This window comes from Hibiscus syriacus, unplaced genomic scaffold (genome assembly GCF_006381635.1).
Source record: "Hibiscus syriacus cultivar Baekdansim isolate YM2019G1 unplaced genomic scaffold, ASM638163v2 tig00111013_pilon, whole genome shotgun sequence".
Taxonomy (NCBI): Eukaryota; Viridiplantae; Streptophyta; class Magnoliopsida; order Malvales; family Malvaceae; genus Hibiscus; species Hibiscus syriacus.
In genome coordinates, this window is record NW_024062953.1 from 768581 (window position 1) to 796480 (window position 27900).

A 27900-nucleotide genomic window follows, 5' to 3' on the forward strand; every position below is an offset into this window, starting at 1 on the left:
AATGGATCGATCACAGTTCGGTCCCCACTGGAATTTTGAGATGATACTTGCCAACTTAGACGCAACTCCGGCTGGAATTTGGAACAAAGATAGGTAGTAAACCAGCAAGTTTGAGAGTACCGACTTTACCAGTGTTTGCCTTCCTCCAAACAAATGAAGGACACCTTTCCAGCTATCAAGACGACTTAGGAGTTTGACTATTATAGGCTTCCAAAGCTCGGGAGAGTTCCTCGTCTGACCCAGCGACAAACCAAGATTAGTTGTGGGACGCTTATCCCAACCACAACCGATCACTCCTGCCCAGGCTGAAATCCGTTCTTCGGCTACATTTATCCCATATACTTTTGTTTTATATAGGTTTAGGCTCAAACTCGAGGCCACTTCAAAAATTCTAAACAACCGATTGGCATTCTTAATAAGATTAATAATAAATTTATGTGACCTGCAAAAATCAAATTTATTATCAAATACTTATATTTATTCAACTTGTTAGTATACGAATAAGAACTGTAATTTTAAATATAATTTATGATAATAAAAGTTACTATAAAATCTATCAGTTAAGTTTGAGGGGGGAATCCATCTTCTATCCCATTTTCAACTTGATATTTTTAATACATTATTCACTATAATGAATCGTTGTTTGTGACTCTTCTTTAAAATTAAAAGGAGTGAGCTACGTAAAACCTTTATAACTCATAGACTGAACGTCTATGTATAACAATTATGACTTTAAACTTGACAATAACAACAAGAAACATTATAAAACCTTCTAACCAAGATTAAAGGAAAAAATTACTTTATTTTATACTCGATATTTAAAAATCAGACAATATTGATAATTTATAATACCATCATAAATAGTTTCTAAAAGCATTTAATTTAAATTAATCAAACAATTAATTAAATAATAATTATATGAAACAATTGATACATACTTCCCCCCTTTTTCTATCCTGATCACAAGAAAGACAGCGACATTGCTTTTGTCATACACCAGACGCGGCGACATCCTAATGGGTAAAAGAGGGGCTGATTTGTTAATAAATGAAAATACAGGGGATTAGATTTTATATTCGGTGGAAAAAATAAAAAGCATCTCTACAAATGGCAAAAATGAAGAAAAAGCAAACAAACGTGGCGATAACCTTTGAAAAGATATATATAAAGCTGATAAACACCGTTACTTTCAATTCCAAATCTTCCCTTTCCTATATAAATCCCTTCATCGTTGCCGTTCTCACTTTGAACACTTTAAAGAAACAAAGAAAATGGTGGTTTATGTGCAAGACAATGGCGGTGGAGGAAATGAATCAGAAAGCTTTGGTTTGAGCTACACAGAGATTGAAGACAATCCGGTAGTAGTCAAGGAAGAGCCGGTGGCGGGTGATGAAAGCTGCGGAGAAGAAGATGATCAGCTGCTGGACTTGTTGAAAGCGGTTAAAAAAGAAGAAGACGATGAAGAAACGGGATTCGTTGAAGACGGGAACAAAGGGTCATCGCCGTCGTCGTCTTTGAACTCATCGGATGGTTCGCCGAAGCCGGTGGAAGGGTTACATGAGTCCGGCCCGGCGCCGTTTCTGAGGAAAACGTTCGAGATGGTGGAGGATCCGGATACCGACCCGATCGTTTCCTGGAGTTTGAACCGTAACAGCTTCGTCGTTTGGGATTCTTACAGGTTCTCTGAGATTCTGCTGCCTAAATATTTCAAGCACAAGAATTTCTCCAGCTTCATTCGCCAACTCAACACTTATGTAAGTCTAATTATGGATTCAGTCCCTACTTTCTACAGTTTTAATTTGTCTAATTATGGGTTTAGTCGCTACTTTCTACAGTTTCAGTTGGTCTAATTCTGGATCTAGCCCCTCTATTATACGGAAAATTTAGATTTAATTATTTAATTCAATATAATTTGATAGTTAGCTTCTATTTTATGATAAGAACAAATGATATAAAAGTAAACCTTGAACATTTAAGTTTTATGATATTTTTAAAAGCTAATGCTTGTTATAAGTTTAAACTATGGTTATCATGATGTTATTTGATAAATTTAATGATTATTTTATAATAGTGTGATATTTTTAATGATTATTTTGTAGTGTAATTATAATTACTTTATCATAAAATCGATAAATTTAATGAGTATTTCGTAATTTTTGAAAGTTTAATGATAAAAATATCATTTAAACATAGTTAAGTAGTTTAGGGTTTACTTTAAACCCTAAAATTTAGCATAGTGAAGGATCTAAAACCATAATTGAACAAGTTTAAATTCAACATATTTTTGGGTTTTTTCTTTCAGGGATTTAGGAAGATTGATTCGGATCGATGGGAGTTCGCAAATAAAGAGTTTCGAGGGGGGAAGAAGGACTTGTTGAAGAATATTAAGAGGAGAAGTAGATATACTAATAAGCAACGACAAGGACTCATTTGTACTAATAATTCAACCGATGGTATCGGATTGGAATCCGAGGTCGAGGTTTTAAAGAAAGATCAATGTTCGTTGCAAATGGAAGTATCAGAACTGAGACAACATCAAGAAGAGTCAGATCATCAGCTTAACATCGTCGAAGAACGGATTCGTTTCACCGAACGTAAGCAACAACAGATGTGCAACTTCTTAGCTAAAATGGCTAGACATCCAGACTTCATTTGGCAGTTGGTTAGCGAGAGGAAACAGCAAAAGAGAGAGCTCGAGGGTGGAGAGTTTAGCAAGAGGAAGAGATTGCTCGAGGCTCGAGTATCCGAGGATTACCCTCCGTTGGAATCGATTCAAGCTGATGAGCTCTCAGGGTTCTTGCCTGACTGTATTGAGAACAACAACCACATCAGCATTGACAACCGGACAGATACTGCAACAAATGAGGAACTGGCGATGAATGATCCGAACATTTATGTTGAATTAGAGGATCTTGTGACCTGGAAAGCATGTAGCTGGAGTGGATTCCCAAGTGAGCTGGTGGAACAAACTGGATGTTGATTTACTTGATTAAACGAGAAAAAGAAATCATGGTTCTTATATCCTCTTTTTCATGCAACTGTTTCCCATTAGGATGTAATTAAATAAGTAATTAGATTCTTTATTTAATATTAAAGTTTGTTTTGTTATTGTAATTTGAACTCATCAAACAACCTCACCCGTTAAGGAGTGTAAAAATCTCAAGTCTCAAGTTTGAGCAAGGAGTGTTGTTTTTTTTAAAAGTTTCGAGTTTAAATAATTATATTTATAGAGTATGTATATTATCAATCATTAAATGAAATTATGAATAAATATTATTTTATAATCATTTTAGACTATTAAAAAATTATTATAATTTAACTATATGACTAATTGGAGAAGATAAAGTATAACAACTATATAATAATTGTAAATGTCAATGATAGTTTATTCTTTCCGATTTAAAGAATAAATCGTGGGAGATGTTAACTAAAGAATTGTAAACGTTGATGATAGTTTAATTTTTTTAAATTTAAATGAAGAATTGTTTTAATAATTGGAAGAACTCGATGTTTAGTGAGAAAGAAGATAGAAGGCTGATATGGTGTCTGTTACTAAACTTCTCAGAAATATTAACAAGAATTCTAAACTTTTCAGGAATATGAACAATAATTAAGCATTCAATATAATTATATTATGGGTAATGTACATATGGATGGGCATGAGATCCAAACATGTCGGTTTTAACCCGACTTGACCCGATCGGGTTTTTTAAAAAAAAAATCGGGGTCAGGTCGAGTTTTTTAAAGGTGATGTTTGGGTCGAGTCGGATTCGGGTTTAGGGTGAAAAATACTCGACCTGTTCCTATATGGGAAAAATATAATTTTATTTTATATATTTAGGAATAATTACAATAATACCCCCTCTATATATTATTTTTTTCAATTAAATCATTGTTTTTATCGAATAAGATTAATATTTTTTATTATTTCGGGTCGGGTCGGATAGGTTTAGATTTTATCTCAAAAAATTGAGTCGGGTTTAGGTCGGATGGAGGGTATATATTTTTTCAGGTCGGGTCGGGTTGGTCGAAACCCGACCCTTGCCCATCCCTAAATTTACGTAAATAGTTTCGATTATAGGATATTAATTTATTAAATCTTTTTATTATTAAAAGTTACAAAATGACTTTTAATTATAAAATATTGTTTTGTTGAGTTATTTGACTATTAAAAGTTATAAAATGATTATTTAATTATTTATATGTTCTAAATTCGTTTTATTCGTTAAAATATTTGCGGTCGTTTGAGCTGGACAATAACATGTTGATTAAGATGTAATAAAGTCTGATTATAGAATCGTTTAAGTTGTATTTTATTGATTGATTCTTCATTTATATTATACTGTCGAACTAGTGCTTAAAATATCATATTTCAAACAACAAGTTAATATCTAACTCATACGGTTACATTTTTTTAATGGGAAAAGATGAGTTTAGAACGTATGAATAGTTGATTGACCATTTTGTAACTTTTAATAGTTAGAAGACTCAATAAAATAACGTCATATAGTTAAAAGATTATTTTATAATTTTTAATAATTAGGTGACTCAATAAAACATTATCATATAGTTGATAAAAGTAAGAGGACAGTTTGTATACTTTACCCTTATATTATTTGATAAAAGTAGTTGCCCATCTGGCCATCTGCTACTCAGTTGGATAAGTGCAATTGGTGGACGCTGCAAAAAAAGGTCAATTTTTCTCAGAAGCCTTAAATAAAATACGGCGTCGTATAACATACAAGAAACGTACAGCAAATATCGTTTCTGTAAACCGCCACATTACTCGAGCATTCAAACTATTTCAAAGCCTGAAGCGTCACCGTCGGTATAGAAAATTTTTAAAAATTAAAACTTTTGCTGCAGCAGAGTGGCGGTTGCTGGCGGCAGTAGCAGCGGCTGCCGGAAGGAAAACATCGTGTAACGCATCGTTGAGACAGAGAGATGGGGAATCCAAAGCAGAAGTGGACGGCAGAGGAAGAAGAAGCGTTGAGAGCGGGGGTAGCCAAATACGGCAAAGGGAATTGGAAACTAATACAAAGAGACCCCGAGTTAAGCCCTTTCCTCTTTGCTCGCTCCAACATTGATCTCAAGGTTTCCCCCGTCAAGTTTCCTTTTGAATTTTTATTTTAAATTTTCTTTCATCGATTTTTTAACCTGTTTGGATATTTAGGACAAGTGGCGGAATTTGAGTGGTGGACCTGGAGGTCATGGTTCTCGGGAAAAATCAAGGACGTCCAAGCCCAAGCCGAACTCCGCCGGTCCGCAGAGCTCTGTTGTTGTTAAGCAAACTGCATTGCCTAAACCACTCATTGATGATTCTTCAAGAAGCTTTGCTCCTAGTCCTAAGTATGCAACTTTTCTCTCTTTCTCATCTAAATAATTAGTAATGTTTACAATGTTTGGGAACAAATAATTAGTTGATGCTATATTTTTGAGAACTTTTAGTGTTCATGGGATTTAGTCATTTAGCGTAATTTATCAACGAGGAAGGCTTTCTTTTTTCCTTATACAAAAATAAATGGGGTCCAGTCTGCAGTTTCTTTTAAAGGTGTTTTTGATGGTTTATTGCTAATCTCTTTGTGATAAGCATGTAATGTATTGTGATGTTTGATTGTAGCCGGTACAATGAATTGATTATCGAAGCTGTATCAGCGTTGAAAGAGCCAAATGGATCAGATAACAGAGCAATAGTCGGCTACATTGAGGTCAGATTCTGTTTTCTTTTTTGGTGGTGAATATTTTTTTTTACTTGGAACTGTTCCATTAGGAAAAGGAACACCTTTCAATATTTTCATTTATGTCTGAAGTCTAAAATACTTGTGAAAATGGAAGAATTAATGTGCTGTTACCTTTTTTTGTCTCTAATCATCATCGAAGTTGAACTCTGTTTTGAATAAACCATGCATCTCATCATTAATGATAAGACTGAACTTGAGAAACCATACATGTTGGTTTGAAGGTATGTGTGTTACATGTGCCTAATGTTGTGCAATTCTTGATAGGCTTTGCTGCCTAAGGCACTTCGAATCTGAAATTTTCTCAGGCTAACAACAGCGTCCATTAAGCTCCTTGCCTTTTATGATATTTTTTAAGACGCATAGAAATACAAATGATGGTTAATTGAGATGTAGTTTGGGAAATTGCTTATGCTTGACGACTTTAGGTCTCTCTTTTGGCATTGTAACTTGGTTTCTCATTGGTCATGAGATTACATAATCAAAATCACGAGTTCATTATTTCGTTAATATAATACCAAATGATGGTTAACCTTGAATACTTGGATGTTGCAATCAAAATTACTTATGCTTGAAATTTTTGAGGTCTCTCTATCCATGCATTGTAACTTGGTTTCCCATTGTTGATGAGCTTACATTATCAAATCACGAGTATGATTTTTCCTTAATATATTACGCAGCAAAGGCAAGAGGTACCTCAAAGTTTTAAGAAGCAGTTATGTTCAAGGTTGAAAAGGCTGGTTGCTTTAGAAAAACTAGAAAAGGTAAATCATAAATGGTTCTATCCTTTTTATCAATTGTCATGTACTAGTTTTTGCTTGGTCAAAAAGGAAAAACCTTCTTTCTTTCTTTTGAATACTCAATTTCAAGTTATTTAAATTACTACTGATAAAATAGTTGTTCTAAAGGAGGAAATTATGGAGCTGACTTTTGAGTTTCTTGGTGTAGTCATGGCACTTCAATGTAAAGGTCAAATATGAGCTGTTGATACAAGATGTGGGGAAGAGCCCGAATGACCTTTGATATGTTTTCATTTGTATTCTTTCGAATAGATGGAAAATATAACTAGAGTCGAATTGCGGATATTTTTTTAAAGCTATAAAGATACTTATCCACTTCTTCTGCTATGTGATTTTTCATTACTAGAAACTGCTTCGGTAGATAGATGATTCATTCAACAAAGTAGAAGTGCTTAAGCTTTCCTTGAATTTCTTTGTTGTCTTGTTATAGCCCCTCAGGATAAACAGAAAGGAACATAGGGATATCTACAAAGGTTATGATATGCTTATTGTTCAAAATTTCCCCACTTCAAGGAACTTAAGAACAACCGGTCATGGGAGTCGAACCAAAATATCTTTATTTCAGCAACAGTTAATTCAACCAATTTTCATTCTTTGAAGAAATTATCAAAGTTGTGTAAATGCTGCTAAAGAAACTTTTGGTTGAGCCATGAATTTGTTGAAGGAAGTAAATCGTGTTTGCAGTTCGTTCTATTAGGTTAAACTTATAGTATATCTGAAATATGGCATCAATTTTGCTTTATCTATTGAAATAATGCAGGTGCACAATCGGTACAAGATAAGAAAATATGAAACTTTCGGGACAAAATCACCTATCCCAAAACAGAAAGGCAAGCAGCCCAAGCAGTTGCAAGACACCGGTCGTATAATTTGTGATGCAGTTGAAGAAGCTTCAGTAACTGCTGCCTATCTCATTGCTGAAGCAGAAAATAAGTCGTTTCTTGCAGCTGAAGCAGTTAAAGAAGCAGAAAGAGTCTCGAAAATGGCTGAAGATACAGATTCACTGCTACAATTGGCCAAAGAGATTTTTGAAACATGTAATAATCTCTCCAACTCTTCATTTTATTTCTAAGTACTCGTTTCTTACGCGTGTTCCATCCATATCTGGAAATGAGTATGAAGATACGGCTCTTCAAGCACCCTTTAAATACGTAAGAAAAGATCAAGTTCATGTGATACATATTCGATACTCATACCTGTATCTGTGTAATAATATGGTCTTACTTATTTTTATTAGGCATCATTCTTCCATTCTTATGAATTTTGCATCTTTCATTTGTTTTTGCAGGTTCCCAAGGTGAAATTGTGCTCATTGTATAGAAGATGACATAGATGACCCCTTCAATTAGAACATGTTAGTGTTGTTTTCTCTTGTTTCTTTCCGGATTTGAATTGACTAATTTGTATGACTATTAACTCGGGTGTATGAATATTTATTACTTGATATTGTTTTAGAATATGTATAAAGTTATTAACAAGTTAAAATTTATTTTAATATAATTATAATACATGAAATATACCGCATAAGAACACATGCAAGGTTTTCCATGTTTTACTATATTTAATTTTAAGATTTAATTTATATGTTTTAATTTTATATAATTTAATTTTTTGATTATTAATATTACGAACTTAAGTCAAATCACTACTGTAATTTTTTGTGCTGAAATAAGATTAATGTTAATGACAATGAAAGGAGGACAACTTTTTTCGAATGAAATTAGTTAAAATATTAATCACGAAAAATGTTATGAAAATACATAAAATGATCAAACTACTAGTTTTATGTTGGTGAATCTCACCTTTAATACATGTGTGGAAAATAAAACATTTAAATCGGACAGTTTTGTTTTTGAATATGGAAAACATTCATTCCATTAGGGGGAAAAAGTGGGGTATATAGTCGCACATCATATTGTTTGCCCGAGTGTAACCCAGAAGTGCACCGGAAACAAGCGAAGAAACAAAGTAACCATAAACGGAAAGAGACCTGCAAAGTGAGTTGCTTACACAGGATCCATCAAGACGATAGTTGTAGTCGGCGAACAACGAACGTGAGCATCTAAGGAATCAAACCTGGAAAATGGGCATCTACCATCAAATCGGAGTCTCTTAACCGGTGCATTTATTCCAACAAAAGATGCCATACTCACCTTGATGAACCATCTAAGGCAAGGGAACAGGACCATGAATCAAAAGAATACTCGAGGGAGTTCTAACCCCCCCCCCCCCCGACCTCACAAAACAAAGATAAAGGAAAACAGCAGTTATTGTCGTTGACCGGCCACAGTACGAGAGGGTGTTTTTTTTTGTCGGAGAAGAGAGAAAATGGTTAGACAAGGGGCTGGAAAGAAAGGTGCTGCAGGGAGATGGGAAAATACTGGTGAAGGGGAACTTTAGCTGCAAGCGGCTCACTCACAGACAATGGCTTTGGCTCCTAGACAATTTTTGGTGAAGCTTACTGCACAACCTTCAACGATAGCGAAGAATAAAATCTTGATCATGTCCTGCATTTCTAGATTCCATTAATATGTATGCAATGCATGCATGCATGTATAATCATAACAAATGAAACGAGTACAGTAAACAATTTACAATGCCATCTAGTTTCATATCTGAAAGAAGCAACCAGAAGGTCATTATATCTTGAGAGGAAAGCAACACCACAAAAACAGGGAGTTAAAAACTGTTTGTAAGAAAACAATCATACCATACAACACTTTTAAAACTTTCGACAGCCAACAACTTCGAATTCGAAGCACTCAAATTTTAACTTCACAACATTTTCATCATCAGTGGATCAGAAATTTATGCTTTGGGTGTGCGCTGCACCCGGTTCCAAATCGGGAGCTCCGAGTTACAAATCCCTTGAAAACTCGACCTCTCCAATACTCTGTTGGAAAATGTATTAATACATCAACCATTTCACGGTTTACAACAATTTGTATAGCTGAGCATTTAATAATGAATTCTCTCATCACTTTCAAAGTGCAGGCCCTCAATTCCCTTGAGGACTGCTTCATAGTTCTTGACATGAGAGGTATTTCTAGCAGACATTGTCCGCTTAGGGTAAACAGGTTCAACAGGACTTCTCTGTCGACTTGAGCCTTTTTGCAATGCTCCAGGGCTAGCATAGGCTGCATGAGAACGAGGTGGGTTGACCTCACTACCAGCAAAAGCATCACGACTGCTAGAAACAGCAACTCGCCTCGTAGAAGATCCACCTGACTGCCCCAGAAACTTGATCTGAGTAAAATCCGAGTTAGTTAGCACTTCAGAATGAAAATATAAAATGGTAATAGGCTACTTCATAGGCACAGTTCAAACTACCAAATATGCATTGCTAATAGAATTATACAGTATCTGAAGCACATCCATCTTCCATACGAGGCTTGCTAATATCCATCAAGCAGGTATATACATGCGCACAACCATAAAATAAAAAAGATTGTCAGACTCTTTTAGTACTTACAGGATCATTTGCAACTGGACTCTTCTGTTTCACATGATTTCCAGAATTCATCAAGGGTCCTGATGTCCTCCGCCGAGAGGAATCCATGGATGACAAACCAGATGCTCGCAAGTCCTCCCCAGCTGAAAGCAAGAGATGTAAATGGTACAATTCCAATTGTGACTTGATTTTTAAACAGATCAGAGATTACATTTACCATTTTCTTGTTAAATATCAAAGAGAGCTAAAAAAAACAGAGAAGGAATAGCATTCCATGTAATGCAAACCTTGCATGCGTGCGTAAACACACTCTTGAGTACCCAAAAATTCAAAACATAGATAGTAAAGACTAGAGCTATTTATGACAGATTTCAATCATATGAAAGGTGCACCAATTACCTGTGAGTCTGTCAACATTGGCAATAACAGGGGTCATGGGAGAACTTGTTCCAGCACCAAGGCCCTAATGAAGACAAGCATTACAGAAGATGAATTCCACAACGATTACTAAAAGAAGTAAAACACCCTACTCGCACTCACAAGGGCTCGAGCTGGAGGAGTGATCAATTGTGATTGCTGGTACTTCAAAATGGTCCAATCAAAGACATAATCGAACTGGAAGCCTGTTTTAGCAAGGATAAAAAAGAATACAGAATGGATGAGATGTCGATCTGGATTAAGACAAACTGACAGAATGTACTGCCAAAGAAAAGGTAAATTCAAACCTTCACGGATAAAGAGGTCACGGAATATTCTTTTGAGATAAGCATAATCTGGCTTATCATCAAATCTTAGTGAACGACAATAATGGAAATATGATGCGAATTCTGTAGGATAACCTCGACATAAGACCTGCAACAATCACAATTTCACACAAGAATCAGGACGTCAAAACCATAAATCTACATCTTTCTATTACCTCAAATTCCCTTTATAGAAACCTATCGCTACTGCAAGGTTCAAGACCTCGTTACCTCAATTGAGGTAGAAACCTTCTTCTCACTAATTTTCTCATATTTCTGTTTCTTATTTCCAGCTTTCAGGCCTTGCCAAGGAAGGCTGTAAAGAGAAGTGGCATCAGAATTGGAAACTATCAAGGAAATGAATGCAAGACAAAAAGGAAAGAATGTAGTAAAGATGGCAAGAATCACCTTCCTCTTAGGAAATACATAAGCACAAATCCTAGTGACTCTAAATCATCCCTGCGGCTTTGCTCTAGATGGCATAGGAGTGCCAAGAATCAAAACTAAGAAGATTTAAAGAATGGTCTATACATCAAAGAAAATACACCATAAATAAGATTGACCATACATACCGATACCCAAGTGTGTATTCATGCTTGCATATCTTGCAGTACCAGTCAGATTCTTATTTTCCCTGAAACAGCCATGACCAGGTAGAATATAAAAAAATGGCTTGGCACATCGAAAACAATCAACAGAATAAATCAGCAAAAAGAAAACTGAAAATAGACATGCCAGTGTTGAGTTTTTGCATCATCATTACCACCACTACAAGTAATTTGTTATGTCCAAAATAAATCACTAGGATTTAAGAGAAGAAAAATAGGGGTGATATCAAAATAAATAAGGCCTTCTAAACTATATACAATAAATTACATGCAAGCAAAGTTCTTTCACCTGTATGGAATGTGTTGATGGGTTGAATTGTCTCTATATTTCTTAGCCAGACCATAGTCAATGATATAGACCTATATGAAAGAAAGAAAAACAGTAACAACAAATCTCTTTAAATATTATATGTAACAGAAAAAACATGCATAACATAATGGTATTTTGAACAGAAACAGAAACCTGATTCGCATGCCTCCCCAAGCCCATAAGAAAATTATCCGGCTTAATATCTCGATGTAGGAATGCTTTTGAATGAAAAAATTCAACACGGTTGATCTGGGGAGAAAAATAAAAAAGAGCATGAGGTGACAAGACATTAATGGAAGAGGAACTACAGTTGCAAATGTATAAGTTTTTACAAAACTACCATTTGATCTGCAAGCATGAGAACTGACTTTAATGAGAGTTTCCGACTGCAGAAGTTGAATAAATCTTCAAGACTGGGTCCAAGCAAATCGATAACCAGAACATTATAGTCTCCCTCAACTCCAAACCATCTCAAATTTGGAATCCCAGCTGCCAATAAAATGATTGAGAAGGGAAATTTAACAATTGCAGTCAAAAGAAACAAAATAAAAAATAATAATGAACATGAAATTTAGAAACATCCACAGTTTGAAACAACAACTTTACGTTTCAGAAAGACAAAAAAAAATCATTACTTCCTCCCTGCAGGATCCTGTATAACTTTGATTCATATAACAACTGAGGATGCTTTGTCTTCACATTTTCCTGATTATTAAAGAAAAGGTCAGTGAATTCCTAGGTACCAAAAGAATTTATTAAGGTTAAAGCAACCACAACATAAAAGTAAACAGCTACCAATACTAAATATAAGCAAGCAATTTTTTTACAAAACATCAAAACTTTGAAGTTTGAAGTACAATTAATTGAATCAAACAATAATTCTAGCAGAAAATCAATTTCTTAATGTCACCCGAGATGAAATTGCCTACTGACCAAGATTTATAAGCATCGTTGATTGATTAACATTAAATGAATTAGGATCAAGTATAGAAAAAAATAATGAGACTAATGTGCATTCAATGGTAAATTGGTAATCAACACTATAAAGAAAGTCACCCCGTTCAACCTTATTCATCTCAGGAGAATACCACCCAGAGTATGCTGTCCTTGTCCATTATGATGGAAATATTAACTTGGGAACAATTTGATCCTCTTAATGAGATATGATGATCCCCATTTTAAATCCTAACTAATATTATGTTTTCCATTTCCCCCCAAGGGAGTTTGTAAAAACATTGAGCATAATGCAAGTGGCTGCAAACATCAGCGCAATTTCCATGCTTCCTCCGAACGCTCTCAAAGAAATCGGAAGACAGTTTCTGCTTTGCATGCACATTGACTAGAACACAACTAAGTAACGAATAAAAGATTTCTACAATTCCTTGTATAACACCATCCTACAACTCAACTATATAGCTTTGGTATAAGCGATTGCATTCACAACGAAATTTAACAGACACAAGATCAGGTTAAACCCTAATCAGAACGGCAACTACATTACTATTCTTTTTCGAATGTTAAAGCAACCAACAACAGTTACAATTGACAAGCAATCCAATACTACTTACAAGCTTAATGGCAACCTCTTCATTTGTCTGAATGTTCGTACCTGCAAAGGGAGGGGGAAAAGCACCAGATTCCCCTCAAATATACAAATAAAAGAGAACAAAAAATAAAATGGGAAAAATGCAAAGAACGTCACGAACCCAAATATATCTCTCCGAAAGAGCCGCTACCGATCTTACGACCAAGCCGGAACTTATTGCCGACACAAGGTTCCATCAATTCAACTTCAAATAAGTTTAAAAAGAGGAAAAAGGAAAATTCACAACCTTAACTATAATCTAAACCCTAATTAAGAAAAAAATTCCCCCGCGTAAAAAGAAACGAGGAATTTATAAGGACACACTAAAACGTCGAATCAACAGCATCGATTACACTGAGGATTTGATCGTATCGAACAAGAGGAAGTAAATGCTTTAAACAACGGCGAAAATGCTTTTCTGAAATTCTACCAACTCTTTTGCTTTATTTAAAAAAAATCTGTGGGAGAGAGCTGGAGGTTTGGTCACGCATGTATAAGATGGTAAAGTTTCTCGAGTGTAAAAAAGAAAGGAAGAAAACAGCATTTTGGCGCCACTCTCAAAGTGGCCCCCTTCACGTGCTTGTCATCGCGGTGTAATATTACCGTAATAAAAAAGGGTACAATATATAAATAGTCAATTAATTAAGAGTAAGTTCCTGTTTACAGTATTAAAGTTTTAAAAAGAATGGAATAGTCACTAATATCATCGTTTTATAATAATTTAGTTCCTCGACCGTTAACCGACGTTATCCAGATAACAAAAGACAAATGTGACACATTAGACTAACTTAATTGGAACCGTTTAACCAACAGAAAAAACTTCAACATTTGCAAAGATCTTAGTTGTATATCGTTGACAACATGAAAAGTTTAATCAAAACTATTAGAGGCGTAGCTCAAATTGACGACCAGACCATAGGTCTTGTCAACTTGGGTAACGATTATTTCTACATAAGACCCACAATTAAATGTAAAAAAAAATGCCTTAATGCAACAGTATCACTATTACAAAAGAATAATGGAGATTGTCTTGACGAGATAAATTTCTGGTATCATATACGATATAGATAATTCAAAGGTCTATAAGAAAACGGTCTCAAATAATACACTCAATATTGCCGTGTAACTAGGTGGTTCTCTGGTGAAATAGTCGAACGAATAACTAAAGTGTGGAGCCTGGAAAGCTGGTACATGGTGACCAAAATCACATCGATAAAATCACTGTGAGCAACATTTAGCTGCCCTATACTCCTTATATTGTCAACGGTAGATGATAAAGATCTCTGAAAATGATTGAAGCTTCATGTGTGGTTAAACGGTGTCAAACAAATCAGTTTAACATCATACATCAGTCTCTTGTTATTGGGATAACGCTAGTAACAATCGAGTAATTAATTTATTATAAAATAATAATATTAGTGCATGTTTCGTTATTTTTGAAACTTTAGTGTTGAAAACAAAAAATTTCTTATATTTATGTAATTCACCCTAATAAAAACGATATGGTATGTAGTATGCATAAGCTGAATTCTGTACAAGTATGCTTATTTTTAGTTTTAGAAGTGTTATTTAGAGTTTAGAGTTGCAGGTAGAGATAGGTATGGATTGGGTAGAGTTCTTGATCAACTCGAATTCTATCATAGTGTTCTATTCCTCGACTTATCACTTAATTTAACTCAACTTCAGTGAAGTTTTGTCGACTCAAAAATCAATCTAACTTTTAAGATAAAAACTTATATCTGTCTTGGTCTAACACAAATATATATAATATTTAAAAGGCTATTAATCAAAATATTTACTTTAACATTTTTAATTATTTTTTGATGTATTTTATCTTAAAAAAGTGTGTCAAATATATTCAAATATAATAAAGAATATGCACATTCCGGTTAATACTATATCGGTTCAAATAAGATAGTATAAAATGGAAGACATGTATGTTTTATATAGAGATAAATAATTGATTTAAAATTGATGCGTTTTAATCGAACTTGATTTTGTAGAATTATTTTTTAAATTAGGTCCAGGTTTAGATCGAGTGTTTTTCAATGATAAAATCACATTGATATATGTTTTTATCACACACAAAAAATCGAATTAAACTTCTTTCAATTTTAATAAGATGATAAATCAAAATATATTATATTCAATTTAAGTTCAAATATACCAAAAATCTAATTTAACCCACCATTCTCATACCTAATTTTATAAAAACAATACATAGATTTACATTTTTATTAGCTTAATACAAGAATGAGTGCCTAAATAATACAACGAAAAATATTTTGGTGTCTAAAGATTTTTTGTTAAAAATAAGTGTCTAATGTTTTTTCAGTTATACTTTTAGGTGACTACCGTTATATATATATATATATATATATATATATATATATATATATATATATATAATAAAAATATTATTAAAAAAACTTAATTTATTTATAAAAACCCAAAATTTTAATGAAATTATAAAAAAATTTTAAAAAACTAAAATATATCATTTCAACCAATTACTAATTGTCGTCGGTTATTTCCGGCCACTATCGTCGCCGAACACTTGGATTTTGATCGGAATTACACGATGGTTTGAATGGTGGTGGTGGTGTGACTTATGGATGACAGGATCGGTCGGAATCAACGAAAAATAATGCCGATTGTTTAAATCCAACGAACCTTTGAACGTTTCTATATGGAAAACGGTGACATATTACAACAAAATGTCAATAGGGTTTGATCGGAGATTGATGTTGATGCTGATGAAAGTGACGATGAAGGTTACGGATGGTCGGTCGGTGACCATGAAAAGGGAAAAGAGGAAGAGGCAGCGGAAAAGAGAAAGAGGGATGCGGGGCTGCTGGGTTGTTTTTTTTCTCTATTTTTTTATTTTTTAAATTACTAGAATATGACATGTGTCACTTAACGGTCATTAAGGTTCAGACACCTAAAAATCTCCGATAAAAAATATTAAACACTTAATTTTAACGAAAATTTCTTTATACTCTAAAATATTATTCGTTCGAGACAAAATTTAATCATTTATTTTTTGTACTAAGCATTTTTCATTTGATGTTCTTTATCTAAATTAAGTAATTGACATTACTGCCTAAAGTCAACTCAAGAAAAATAAGATTTTTGTTTAAATCATAGATTCTATCATAGATTCTATAATCTATAGTAGCAGATTACATAAACTGCAAGCCGTCTCTCGGGAGCCGGCTTCAAATACTTCTATTACAAAAAGACCCTATTCGATAGACGCGACATCTCCCCATCCAAGCACAACGAACCATGGGCATAATCGTCATTTGATTCAACCCAAATTTTTCATTGCCAATCAAAAAACACAGGTGGGCGCTGTTTCGACCTCCATGGCCATGTACGAACTTTCAACCTTCGATTCCGACCTTCTCCGATAAAAAAAATTATATTAGGTAAGATCGCATATTCGTAATTTAAAAGATTTTCTAATTATTTGCGGAAAAAAGAAGAAAACTACAGCCGTTCGCAATCGAATCTTCCCGTGATTCATTTGGAGGTAGATTTTCTTACTCACATTCTTTGATTGCAAGCTCTAGGTTTTTCTTTTTGAAATTTATTAATTGTTTATTTTTTTGAAATTTTGTTTGATTGAATTTTTTAATTTCTGCTAATTTTTACAATGTTCATTGTGATTTAGTTTTATTTAGGGTTTTTTCTGCAAAATTGTTTTTCAATTGTGGAAGTTCGATGAATGAAGTATGATTCAGATGTCAAATCGAGGAGTTATAGTTTTTTTTAGTTTAGACTGGCTTTTACTGTGCAAAATAGAGTATTTTCATTTGATGAAGCTAGGTTTTGTTGATTAGTCGAACAATGAAGCAATACTTACTCTCTCTCTCTCTCTCTCTCTCTCTCTCTCTTGTTGCCTTGTGATTCAATTTGAGATTGGATTTAACTGAAGTAAGGAAAGTGAAGTTGAACGCAATTATATGTATCCCCGTCGTAGTGAAGAAAGGGAGAAACATAACTGCAATATTGATTAGGAAATAATTAAAATGGGAATACTGCTCTTACTGACTGCTATTTACATGATGTCTCTGCCAGTTGAAATTAAAGTAAGTTCCATTACTTAAATAAATGTTGGTCCTCTTATGTCTTAATTGGGCGAAATAGGTATTTAAATTGTTGATTTAATATATAGAATATTGTCAGCTGGTTCAGTTAGTTAAACAGTGGCAGAGTGCTTTGGTTTGAGTGTAATCAGGGCATCAGACTAACTTTTACATCGTTTATCCTTTATTCCTTATTTATTTCATTAGTTCTAATTTGTTAACAATAAGGTTTTAATTTTCTCCAGCACTACTCAGATTCTTGTCTCTATGTGTGTGTGCATATATATGTGTGATTCGTGATTATGATAATGGTGTGGTTGTTTTGCTACATACTTTCAATAAAAGATTTAGCACACAGACTGTTGAAGGTGACTAATGCCATTTTAATTCCATGACCGCTGATATTTCTTTACTAGGAATTACTTCATGACTGAACTTTAACCTATTGTCTCTAGTTGTACTTTTACATGTGCATTATGCACGCAAAAACTTGAATTTTGAGGTGGCATTCAGTGGATTCGGAATCTAATACAAAATTTATATGCTCATCCTTAGTTTTTTTCTCCTTTGCAGATAGGTTGTTTTTTATCCTTAAGAGTCTAATTCAGCCTTTATGTGCCGTTGCACAACATTTTTGTCATGCACTACTTACTTTATTGGCCTTGTAAGATTGTGGATTTCCAAAACCTGATGCAATGGCAACGTCTAGCAAGTTTGATCTCTCTTCTGATAGCCCAGATAGGCCACTGTATTCTAGTGGGCAGCGTGGAGCCCAATTAGCTGCTCAATTAGACAGATCAAGTAGCTTTCGTGAGGCTATGGAGAATCAAATCCAATCTTCTTTGCCAAGTATGTCAAGGAGCACTTCTGTAGTAGTCCATGGAGACGTGTCCTACTTCTTACAGTGCTTGCGTTTTGATCCCAAGGTGGTTGCTGCTGAACATAAGTCTAGTTGCCAAGGAGACTTTAAGCGGCGCATCAATATTGCTCTTGGCATTTCACCTGATGAATCTCCAACTCTGTTGTCAAAAGGCAAGCTGCTGCCTTCTCCCATACCTGAGGAAATCAAACGAGTTAAAGCTGGTCTACGTGATTGCTCTGTCAAAGCGAGGTAGTTCTTTGTAAACTTTGTTTTTTTGGATTGAAGCTGTCATTATTTATTAATGAAATTGGCTAACAGGGAGCGCATGAAAACTTTCAACGAAGCCTTATCAGTCTTCAACAAGTTTTTCCCAACCATACCATCCAAGAAAAGATCTCGATCAGAAAGCTTAACCAGTGACCGCTCCAATGCTTTGTTATCGAGTGATCGGTCAGTCTTGGGGCCAAGCGTTGGTAAGATGGGAATACATAATCATTCCATTGCTGGAGGTATCGAATTTGAGCAGCAGAAGTCGGAAGAAAGGCCTAAAAGTGCTTTTCCTAATAAACGTACTCGAACTTCTCTGCTGGATGCTAGGGTTTGTATCTTTTTATCTTCCATCTCTATGCATTTTCTGTCATGATGATGTTATATTCTATTGTGCTGGATGCAACTTATTTAGTAAGCTTGTGCATTGGCTGTTTTATGTGCCGTATTCAAGTATGATTGCAATCAAAGAGTGCGAAGTCCCAGTGTAAATATTGTCATCATTGCTTATTTTATTTTTTTCTCTCTAGCTTTGCCTTCATTTTTTCTATACTAGTTGATCTCTTCTTTTCCATTTGTCACTGAATCAAACCTCACTTTCTTTCTCCAAGTCCAACTAGATGGTCATTGGTGGTTTGTTCTCTTTACTCCTTTTCAAAAATATTCTCATGTACTTCACTTGCTGAGTTAGTACTTATGTGACTGATAGGAAACCATTTATCGTTACAAGAGCCTACATAATATTCTGTTTTACACATGCTTTGATATGAATTTGGTTTTATATTTCAATTTCTTACTGTTATGCATAGTCTTTATATTTTTAATCTCATCTTGGTTGGTTTGTGCCGTTTTTGCTTCACTATCTCTTGTAGAGAAGATTTAATATTTGTTCTAATGAATCTAGATGGATATGCAGAATAATGCTCTAGTCAGGCAGTCTGGTAATGCAGATAGGGATAGGGAAATGCTCAGGGCTTCAAATACTGCTGCAGTTCAGGGTGAAGATAGAACTTTATCTGGCAGTGTTGATGGGTGGGAAAAGGCAAAGATGAAGAAAAAGCGGTCTGGTATAAAACCTGATGTATCTCCAAGTACCGTATCGTCTAAACCAATTGAAGGGTACCGGGAACCTAAACAGGGAATACAGCAAAGGGCTGTTTCTGTTTCCCGATCAAGGTTAAACAATGATTCCCATGAGTTCAGGTATGCTTGCTGAAAGTACTACTATTGTGCATGTGCCGCGGTGATTGTTTGCATGGTTGCTTAATAACATCTTTTAAAGGGAATGCACATGGTTCTAGGAGGACAACCACAGTATTAGTAATTCTATTATCATTGGAAGGTTATATCTATCATAAGAATCACCAGTGTAATTCAGTGACACCCGAACTGGATTGGACTGGTTTGGAACTTTGTCAGTTAAATCAGAGTGGCTAGTTATCAAATGGATTTTAGGTATTTGCTTTATTATTTATTTTTTGAGTTGTGAGATTTGAACCCTTGACCACATACCTTTTTCATTGATGAGTAATCATCTAGTTTTTTTTTATAAGAGATGAGTAATTATCTAGTCAAATACGTGTTCTGGTTTAGTACACCATGACTATACTTGATTCTATTTAATGTCAAAGTGACACTTCTTATGATATCCTAAACCCTAAATCACTCTTCTAACAGTAGCTTTAGAGCGGAAATATGTTTATGGTAACCCTCTCTACAGTTCCATAATTTTGCTTTACTAACCTTTTATAATCCTTTGCTGTATTGTCCTTATTTGGCATGCCATCCTTATTGAGATCTAAAATCACCTGAATGAAAGTATGGAGCTTTCAAATCAAGGGAAATTGCTTTTGCCTTTAGTGCTTAGGACATCTAACAAATGCCCTTAAGGTGTTTTTATACTTGAGAATATTTGCAGGAGAAGTATATGATGGTACAAGCACGTAATGTCTGCCTTTAGTCTATCTTGCACTTAATGTTTGAGAGATAGAATGATTTAATCATGATCTGACCTAACCTATTGCTTAAAGATCCAAGCGTGTGATTTTCTGGCAAATAAAGAATGAAGTCTTGTTTTCCTTCACCTCACACTATAGATGGATACTTTTTCCTTAATAGATGATTATAATGGTGGTTGTAGGGAATAGGAAAATTGTGATAGTACTTTAATCATGATTTGGTCTGACATTCTGAGTTCTGACATATTTAGAAAGAAATCTTATTGGAGCCTTCTCCTCAGACTATAGAGGGATGCAGTTTCCATATCAGATGACCATAATGGTGGCTGTGGGGAAATTGTATTAGCGTCTTCTTGAGTGCCTTTTCTTCAAATCTTGTATTTGGAGCACTCTGTGAATCTAACCTTTCCTTATATTTGTTCTTTAAAGTTTTGATGTATCCTATTATTGATTTTTTTATTAATAAATATTTAACCTGCTATAGGTCAGGAATTGCTAATGGATCTGCTGGAGTTGGAAAATCAGAAGGTACTTCGCTGCTGAGTGGCTTAGGTCCTAGGTCATCTGTTCCTAGGACTGATCTGGACAACAGTTCCCTTCGCAATGATAGGAGAGATCATCCTGTTCCTTCCGATAAAGAGAGAGTGAATCTAAGAGCTGTTAGCAAGTATGCATTGTTTTCCCAATACGTGTTTAATCTTTTTGCATAAATTTTACTGGCCTAGTTGGCTAGTTCTATTGTAAAAGCCTTGGTTTTTGTCCTTTGGGGCATCTTTATTTCTGTCTCCTGGCATGCTTCTCCTTTTAGTGTTTTACTGCAGTATGTGTACTTATTTGTTTGCTCTTTGTTCTCTACAATATGCAGGGTGAGCGCGCGTGATGAGTTTAATTCAGCTAGTCCGACTTCAAGCACAAAACTGAATGCATCTATTCGTGGTCCACGATCGGGTTCTGGAGTTGCCCCAAAGTTGTCACCAGTTGTTCACAGAACAACAACATCAAATGACTGGGAGCTATCTCACTGTACAAATAAACTACCTACTGCTGGTGGAGTGAGTAACCGCAAACGCACGATATCAACTCAGTCTTCATCACCACCTGTTGCCAATTGGGCCAGTCAGAGACCACAGAAGAGCTCACGAACTGCAAGACGAACAAATCTTGTTCCTATTCTTTCAAATAATGATGAAACTCCATTGCTGGATAATGTGTCTGATATGGCTGGAAATGAGATTGGGTCAGGATATGCTAGACGCTTGTCAAGCGGTTCTCCCCAACAAGCTAAACTAAAAGGTGACGCTTTATCTTCAGTTGCTCTTTCTGAAAGTGAGGAGTCTGGGGCTGCTGAAATTAAATCTAAAGGGAAGGTGACCAAGTCTGATGAAATAGATGAGAAAGCTGGACAGAATGTTAAAAAAGTATCAACTTTGATCCTGCCATCAAGAAAGAATAAGCTGATGAATGGAGAAGACATTGGGGATGGTGTACGACAAGGGAGGACTGGGCGAAGTGTTACTTCTACAAGATCTGTTATGCCAATGGCAGTTGAGAAGTATGGCAATGTTGGAACAGCAAAACAACTCAGAAGTGCCAGGCTTGGATTGGATAAGGCGGAGAGGTTAAATACTTCTATCTACCTGACCACCTGTTACCTTTTTCACCGATAATATTTCTTTTATTGTGGTCTTGAACCACTATTTTTTCTGATTGAATTCTCATAATTTGATTAATATTTTGCTCAGCAAGACTGGTCGTCCTCCAACTAGGAAGCTCACTGACCGCAAGGCTTATGCTCGCCAGAAGCATGCAGCAATGAATGCAGCTGCAGATCTTCTTGGTAGTTATACTTCAAGCTAATGAAGAAATATCCTTGGACTGTTAAATACAATCCTTAATAAAATTTTCTGCATTTCTAAATCTTTGACTACGTGGTTGTGGCTTCTAATACATTTTGTACACTAACCTTAGTTGCTTTGGAGGATGGAAATGAAGAGTTGGTTGCTGCTGTAAACGCGCTTATTAGTTCTGGTAGTGTCTCCTATTTTTATTATCATTAATTTATTTTAATTTTTGTTGGGGTGGGGGCTGGGTTCAAAATTTTGTTATTTTGCTTGGTTCAGCATTTACTTTTTTGCACCGATTGATTTTGCCATCATTACTATCGTTGCAGCTCAAGCCTTCCCCAACACATTTTGGAGGCAGATGGAGCCTTTCCTTGGTTTCATATCTGATGCAAATATTGCCTATTTAAAGAAGCAGGTATTGTTCTAGTCCCACCGATTAAAATTGATGGTTACTTTTGTTATAAAACCTTTTTGCCATCTTTATTATAAGATCTTAGAAAGCATATTTGTATTTAAAATCTTGTGTCTCTCTTCAGGTAAATTAAGACCTTTTGTAGGGCTTCTTTCTTCTTAAGTATATTAGTCTCTTTAACTTGTTTCCATATCTTTCAGGGAAATTATGAATTCACCAAATTGGGATCAACACCAGTTTCTTCTATTACAGATGGTTGTAGTACCATATTCAATGGGTGTGGATTACTTGAAGATGAAACAGATGGCAGAATTGGTGCTGTAGCATCAGTTGATGAAATTCATTCACAACAGTTACTCCTGGATACAAGGGAGAATAATGTGATTCCTGTTTGTCAAAGATTTTTAGCAGCTCTAATTCCAGAAGAAGATAATGGTAGAGAAAATGAAGGCCTCCCATTTGACATTTATGGAACTGAATTTAAGATGGATGGGGAATCACGATCCAATGGTTTGAGTCATATTGTTAACTTTCAATCGGCTGGGCATGCTTCATTTGATGGTTATAGGATATCTAGGAAGCCAGAACATGATCCTGAAATTGATGTGTTGGGAAACACAGGAATTAACAACTCAAATTTTAGTCATTCCCAGAATGACAGTTTTCCAGACCAACCAATGCCTGGCATGGTTTGTTCAGAATTACAATACGAGAGTATGAAGATAAACGAGAAACTCATTTTGGAGGCTCAAAGTATTGGAATTTTTTTAGAACCACCGGTTGGTCTACTTCTACATGAATATTTATATTAAATGCTGCATTTTTGTCTTGTCACAAAATATTATGAAATATGCAGTTGGCAGTTCTCTCCCCTTCTCTATGTTGTTTCAATGTCAATAGTTATTATAGTCTAGCAATCTGACCTGCGCTTGTATGTTATCTGAATGGTTGCTCGTCCAGTGGTTCATGGATGTCCACTCTTATTATCTTGAAGGGAATCCCCCCCCCTCGCCCAAAAAAAAAATCTTGTGTCTGCTTAGTTTCTTGTCATTAAGGTTGTTTATGTATATAACTTTATATGTTTTCTATTTTTTTCAGTCTGACATAGCACAAATGGGGGATGTTGAGATCCTTGAGGACATTAGTAAGCTAGAGGAAAAGCACAAGGAACAGGTACTTTCTCAATGGAATTATTGAAGCTCCGATACACTATCTGATATTTCTTTTTCTTTCCTCCTTACATTATTGTTTCCACCCTTCTGTCTCATGATTACTGTCATTAGATATTCAACAAGCTCTACTTTTCTTCTTACCTATGCTACTCTACTTATTGTCGGAGTTTCCATCATAAAGTTCAAAGCTTGGTCTGAGAAGTTCAATTTGTAATCTTGTTGTGAATGCAATAGGTTTCAAAGAAGAAAGGTTTGGTTGATAAACTATTGAAAGCTGCCTCAATAACAAGAACAATTCAGGAGAAGTACTGTTTTACCCTATCCCTTCACTTAGTTTTGTATGCATTTGGCATTTAACTTAGAAGTCTATGGTACCTTGTGTACATCTAAACATATTTTTTTTCATATAGGGAATTCGAACAACGAGCTCTTGACAAACTTGTTACAATGGCTTATGAAAAGTACATGGTAATTCTCTTAATGCTCTTTTTGTTTTGGTTTTCATTTGCACACGCCCATACACGAAATGTTAAAATTCTTGGGTGCCCAGAACCAAGTCATTTTTGCTAAATTAATTTAGGAAAGCCCTTCAACATGAGTAAGCTCTAGTCTAGTCGAGGGATTTCAAGGAATTAGTTGACTGTGTGGACCAAAACTAGCATAATAATGAAAATGGACAGGATGTCAATATTTTAACTTAACTAACTGGTCTAAATATAAAACAAAGCACAAAGTTGGTGAAAATCTTCAATGTCACAGGAGAGAACTACCTCCTGCCGGGTAGTTCAAACTCGTGGTCTTAAGATAGTGAAGAGATGTCTCAACTTAGGTCCAAACTTTCCTTACTCACTAAGGTCCAAGTGGATAATGCTTCCGCAGGTTCTCCTTGATCTTATATGATCATAATATGGTTATTGCTGCCTGATTTGAGGCAGGGGACTTATGTCCTTCCCCTTCTTAGTACTGTGGAATTTGACGAGAAACAGTTTGTTTCTTCAGTCTATTTCATTCAATCTCAAAAGAAAATAAGTGAGTCTTTTAAAGACAAAGAAGTATTCTTAGGCTAGAACTCCTATAGCTGTACAACTCTTTATTTAAACTTAGGATAGAGTTTATCCTAATCTAAGCTAACCACTGATATTTAAACTTAGTATAGAGTTTATCTAATCTAAATTAATTTACAAATTACAATCGGTTACAAGTACATATGCTTAGGTGCCCTCTTTGACGTTCCCAGGAATTAATTATTTGTCACGTTTTGAGTCTCGGGTTTTAGTATAGTGGAAAGTCTTTTAAGGCCTTTTGAAGACTTGGCCTACGGAGCTTTTTATCTAACAACTCTTAAGCAGCATTGATGACAAATTTCTTAAGGTGGATAAATAACAGGGTACTTTTCCTTTTGTTGCAAAATTTATATTGTAAATGGGATATTGTCTCGAAATTTGAGTTTGCTTCACTAGTTTTTCTCCTGAGATTAGTTTAAAGGTGGATAAATCTGCTTGTTCCCTCTCTGCGTGTTACAGCTTTCATTTCCCATTGTGAATTTTTAATCATCTTAAAGTTTAACTGTTTATTTACCCATTACCCATTCTACTATGTGCTAACATATTATTAATGATGCTGGAATTCTATTTTGATGATCTATTCATAATCTTTTAATAGAGTTGTTGGGGTCCTAGTGCAACTGGTGGAAAGAGTTCCAGTAACAAAATAGTCAAGCAATCTGCCTTAGCATTTGTTAAACGGACATTAGATCGATATCATAAATTTGAAGATACAGGCACAAGCTGCTTTGATGAGCCCATGCTTAGAGAAATGTTTCTTTCTGGGTCTTCCCGGCTAAATGGTACACAGTTGGTAGATACACCTGCTGATACTGAATCTGGAAAGCCATGCGCCAGAAGTTCCACCCGCTCTCTGGAAGCTAGAACCTCAGGTATGCATGCCTATGGAGAGAGTACACACTTTAGAATTCCTATGCGTATTTGTTTGATCCCATGTAATGTAATCATCTGCAAAATGTTATTGATGGTGCTTTTTTGCATTCTGTTAAATTGTTTCATCTCCTCCAGTTTTTGGTTTGGTATTATGGTGTAATTTAGCTCTGGATTGTCACTGCTGGCAGGTCAAAATGGGGATAGCTATGCTGTTAGTTCTTCTGACCTGCTTCTACCCACAAGTCGGTCATCCGATCAAACTGTTGTAAAAGATGAGTCGTGGTCTAACAGGGTGAAAAGAAGAGAGTTATTGCTGGAAGATGTGGTTGGTGGTACTTCTAGTGCCCAGCCAGGCATTGGAAGTTCTTTGTTGAGTAGTACAAAAGGAAAGAGGAGTGAGAGAGACAGAGAAGGAAATGGACATGGTAGAGAAGCATCTAGAAGTGGAACTAATAAGATTGGTCGACCTGTATCCAATGCAAAGGGGGAAAGGAAATCGAAAACAAAGCCTAAGCAGAAAACAACTCAGCTATCTGTTTCTGTAAATGGCCTTTTCGGCAAGATGTCAGAGCAACCCAAAACATCGACTTCTGTATTGAAGACAAGTGAGATAGCCACCAATAATAATGCTAAAGAAAAAGATGAGTTTGGCCTGGATGTATTGGATGACTTACAACTACCGGGACAAGATTTGGGTTCATGGTTGAACATCGATGATGATGGGTTACAAGATCATGACTTCATGGGCCTTGAAATCCCCATGGATGATCTTTCCGACTTGAATATGATGGTTTGAGTTGCTTTCTTTGTATAGTCTTGTTCATTAATCTGTTTTTAAAAACAAAAGCACAATCAGTCATCAAGAAATGGCGTTACATGGATAGTTGTTTGGCTGTCCGATCCGCAATTAGGTTATAATAGATTCTTTGTAGACTCATCCACAAGTTGACTTTCGAGTTGAACCATTCGGACTTCTTGAAAATTTTCTCTCAAGTTGGTGACTTCTGGTGTAAATATCTTTTTTGTTCCTACAAGTTTGTATGCCTTGGCAATTATATCTTAGCAAACACTGTACCCTGGCTGTAGCTTTTATAGATCTGAGATCAATGTACATACATTTATATTCCAAATAAAATTAGTTTTTTTGTGCAATTTATTAATATTTGTAAACATAATCATATAGGGTTTTATTTCCTGATTTCATTGGTTTATGTATCTTTGTTTTCACTTTTCCGGCTGCTGCTGCAGTTAAAAGTTGTTATACAGACATGGTAATTTCCCCTCAGGTTTTGTTCATGAAGTTTCTTCCGACGCTAAGAGGTAAGAATGTTCAATGAAGATGTTGATACAATAACTCACCCCGTTTTTCCAGTCAGAAAAGATGATTTCAGGACGAGCAGGTACTTTTAGCTCCGGATGTTTACATGAATTTGCAGGTTCTCACTTCAATAATCTCAGGAACTACGACTCAAAAATGGTTGCTGGTAAAATTTCTCTCTTGGATTTTCAGGTCAAGATATGTTCCCCTCAAATTGAGTGTAATGCCATCTGCCTCGTTCTGATTATTCTGCATTACCACCAAGGTAAATCCTGAATACCCTTTTCTAGTCTTGTATATAGACTTCCGTCCATTTTTATGTTGTTTACTGCTATGTTATTCGAACTCAGTATGAGTGTACGGTACGAATATGTCTCTGACATGGGTTCGGTTAGACTTTTCTTAGGTTTTCCATGTATTTGGGCTTTGGAGGGTCCTTGGAAGTCATATCTCCATATCCATATGTCGGATATGAGTACTTCAAGAAAAATGAAGTCCGAGTAACATAGGTTTACTGTTATTTTCTTAGAGAATGTCTACTTTATTTTGAAGGCAGGGAATCACTTGTAGTACAGTGTAGAAGGATTGGCAGCAAAAGGATCGGGTCCAGTAATGTTCATCCACTGCCGTTTAAAGCTCATATTTATACACGATTCACAACTTGCTTTAACATGAACGATTTAACTATCGAATGGGGCCTGTCAAGAATCGTGCATCGTTCATTTTGAGAATTAATTTCCGTGTAATTTGTTACCTGAAAAAGTATTCAGGCTCGAGTATACCTTTGCTTTAGTTATCATCCTA

At 35.3% G+C, this 27900-nt stretch overlaps 4 protein-coding genes across 14 annotated transcripts; 3 read left to right on the top strand and 1 right to left on the bottom strand.

Annotated features, from left to right (window-relative positions):
• Positions 1-1256: 1256 nt before the first annotated feature.
• On the top strand, positions 1257-3035 carry LOC120149942 (heat stress transcription factor A-7a-like). The gene is made up of 2 exons (XM_039162652.1): positions 1257-1754; positions 2303-3035. Exons 1-2 carry the CDS (start codon positions 1272-1274, stop codon positions 2978-2980), a joined length of 1161 nt encoding a protein of 386 aa, XP_039018583.1. The 5' UTR covers positions 1257-1271; the 3' UTR covers positions 2981-3035.
• A 1738-nt stretch (positions 3036-4773) lies between these two features.
• Positions 4774-8017, top strand: LOC120150007 (telomere repeat-binding factor 4-like). The gene is made up of 7 exons (XM_039162705.1): positions 4774-4906; positions 4940-5094; positions 5174-5349; positions 5621-5708; positions 6419-6502; positions 7299-7575; positions 7827-8017. The coding sequence occupies exons 2-7, from the start codon at positions 4945-4947 to the stop codon at positions 7856-7858; spliced, it is 807 nt and encodes a 268-aa protein (XP_039018636.1). The 5' UTR covers positions 4774-4906; positions 4940-4944; the 3' UTR covers positions 7859-8017.
• Positions 8018-9284: 1267 nt separating this feature from the next.
• Positions 9285-13563, bottom strand: LOC120150079 (casein kinase 1-like protein 1). Of its 5 annotated transcripts, none has more exons than XM_039162786.1 (14): positions 13357-13562; positions 13219-13259; positions 12286-12355; positions 11991-12139; positions 11804-11899; positions 11630-11700; positions 11305-11366; positions 11141-11204; positions 10964-11048; positions 10715-10841; positions 10530-10612; positions 10389-10452; positions 10011-10132; positions 9285-9778 (listed from the first exon to the last, which is right to left on the bottom strand). In XM_039162786.1, the coding sequence occupies exons 1-14, from the start codon at positions 13430-13432 to the stop codon at positions 9497-9499; spliced, it is 1392 nt and encodes a 463-aa protein (XP_039018717.1). In that variant the 5' UTR covers positions 13433-13562; the 3' UTR covers positions 9285-9496. The 5 variants fall into 5 exon arrangements, with proteins under 5 accessions (XP_039018717.1, XP_039018716.1, XP_039018719.1 ...); XM_039162785.1 differs by having other exon boundaries at positions 9285-9784; XM_039162788.1 differs by having other exon boundaries at positions 10011-10111; positions 13357-13561.
• A 3056-nt stretch (positions 13564-16619) lies between these two features.
• LOC120149944 lies at positions 16620-27461 on the top strand. 7 transcript variants are annotated; one of them, XM_039162655.1, is made up of 18 exons: positions 16620-16770; positions 17159-17329; positions 17900-18437; positions 18507-18786; positions 19360-19658; positions 20898-21080; positions 21279-22031; positions 22156-22250; positions 22382-22441; positions 22584-22672; positions 22870-23444; positions 23764-23842; positions 24076-24146; positions 24252-24309; positions 25504-25777; positions 25967-26568; positions 27021-27098; positions 27215-27461. In XM_039162655.1, exons 3-17 carry the CDS (start codon positions 18022-18024, stop codon positions 27051-27053), a joined length of 3867 nt encoding a protein of 1288 aa, XP_039018586.1. In that variant the 5' UTR covers positions 16620-16770; positions 17159-17329; positions 17900-18021; the 3' UTR covers positions 27054-27098; positions 27215-27461. The 7 variants fall into 7 exon arrangements, with proteins under 7 accessions (XP_039018586.1, XP_039018587.1, XP_039018585.1 ...); XM_039162656.1 differs by lacking the exon at positions 17159-17329 and having other exon boundaries at positions 22870-23448; positions 23768-23842; XM_039162654.1 differs by lacking the exon at positions 17159-17329.
• The last annotated feature ends 439 nt before the right edge of the window (positions 27462-27900 follow it).

What these genes read in the sequence shown, in the direction of transcription:
- LOC120149944 (XM_039162655.1), top strand. Translation starts at nt 18,022, where the DNA reads ATGGCAACGTCTAGCAAGTTTGATCTCTCTTCTGATAGCCCAGATAGG. An exon ending in GGATTGGATAAGGCGGAGAG is followed by an intron (nt 22,032 to 22,155) that starts GTTAAATACTTC and finishes TATTTTGCTCAG; the next exon opens with CAAGACTGGTCGTCCTCCAA. An exon ending in ACAAGAACAATTCAGGAGAA is followed by an intron (nt 24,147 to 24,251) that starts GTACTGTTTTAC and finishes TTTTTCATATAG; the next exon opens with GGAATTCGAACAACGAGCTC.
- LOC120150007 (XM_039162705.1), top strand. Translation starts at nt 4,945, where the DNA reads ATGGGGAATCCAAAGCAGAAGTGGACGGCAGAGGAAGAAGAAGCGTTG. An exon ending in GCTCCAACATTGATCTCAAG is followed by an intron (nt 5,095 to 5,173) that starts GTTTCCCCCGTC and finishes TTGGATATTTAG; the next exon opens with GACAAGTGGCGGAATTTGAG. An exon ending in CTTTAGAAAAACTAGAAAAG is followed by an intron (nt 6,503 to 7,298) that starts GTAAATCATAAA and finishes GAAATAATGCAG; the next exon opens with GTGCACAATCGGTACAAGAT.
- LOC120150079 (XM_039162785.1), bottom strand. Translation starts at nt 13,432, where the DNA reads ATGGAACCTTGTGTCGGCAATAAGTTCCGGCTTGGTCGTAAGATCGGT. An exon ending in AGGTTTCTACCTCAATTGAG is followed by an intron (nt 10,842 to 10,963) that starts GTAACGAGGTCT and finishes TGATTGTTGCAG; the next exon opens with GTCTTATGTCGAGGTTATCC. An exon ending in CTCCTCCAGCTCGAGCCCTT is followed by an intron (nt 10,453 to 10,529) that starts GTGAGTGCGAGT and finishes TGTCTTCATTAG; the next exon opens with GGCCTTGGTGCTGGAACAAG.
- LOC120149942 (XM_039162652.1), top strand. Translation starts at nt 1,272, where the DNA reads ATGGTGGTTTATGTGCAAGACAATGGCGGTGGAGGAAATGAATCAGAA. An exon ending in TTCGCCAACTCAACACTTAT is followed by an intron (nt 1,755 to 2,302) that starts GTAAGTCTAATT and finishes TTTTTCTTTCAG; the next exon opens with GGATTTAGGAAGATTGATTC.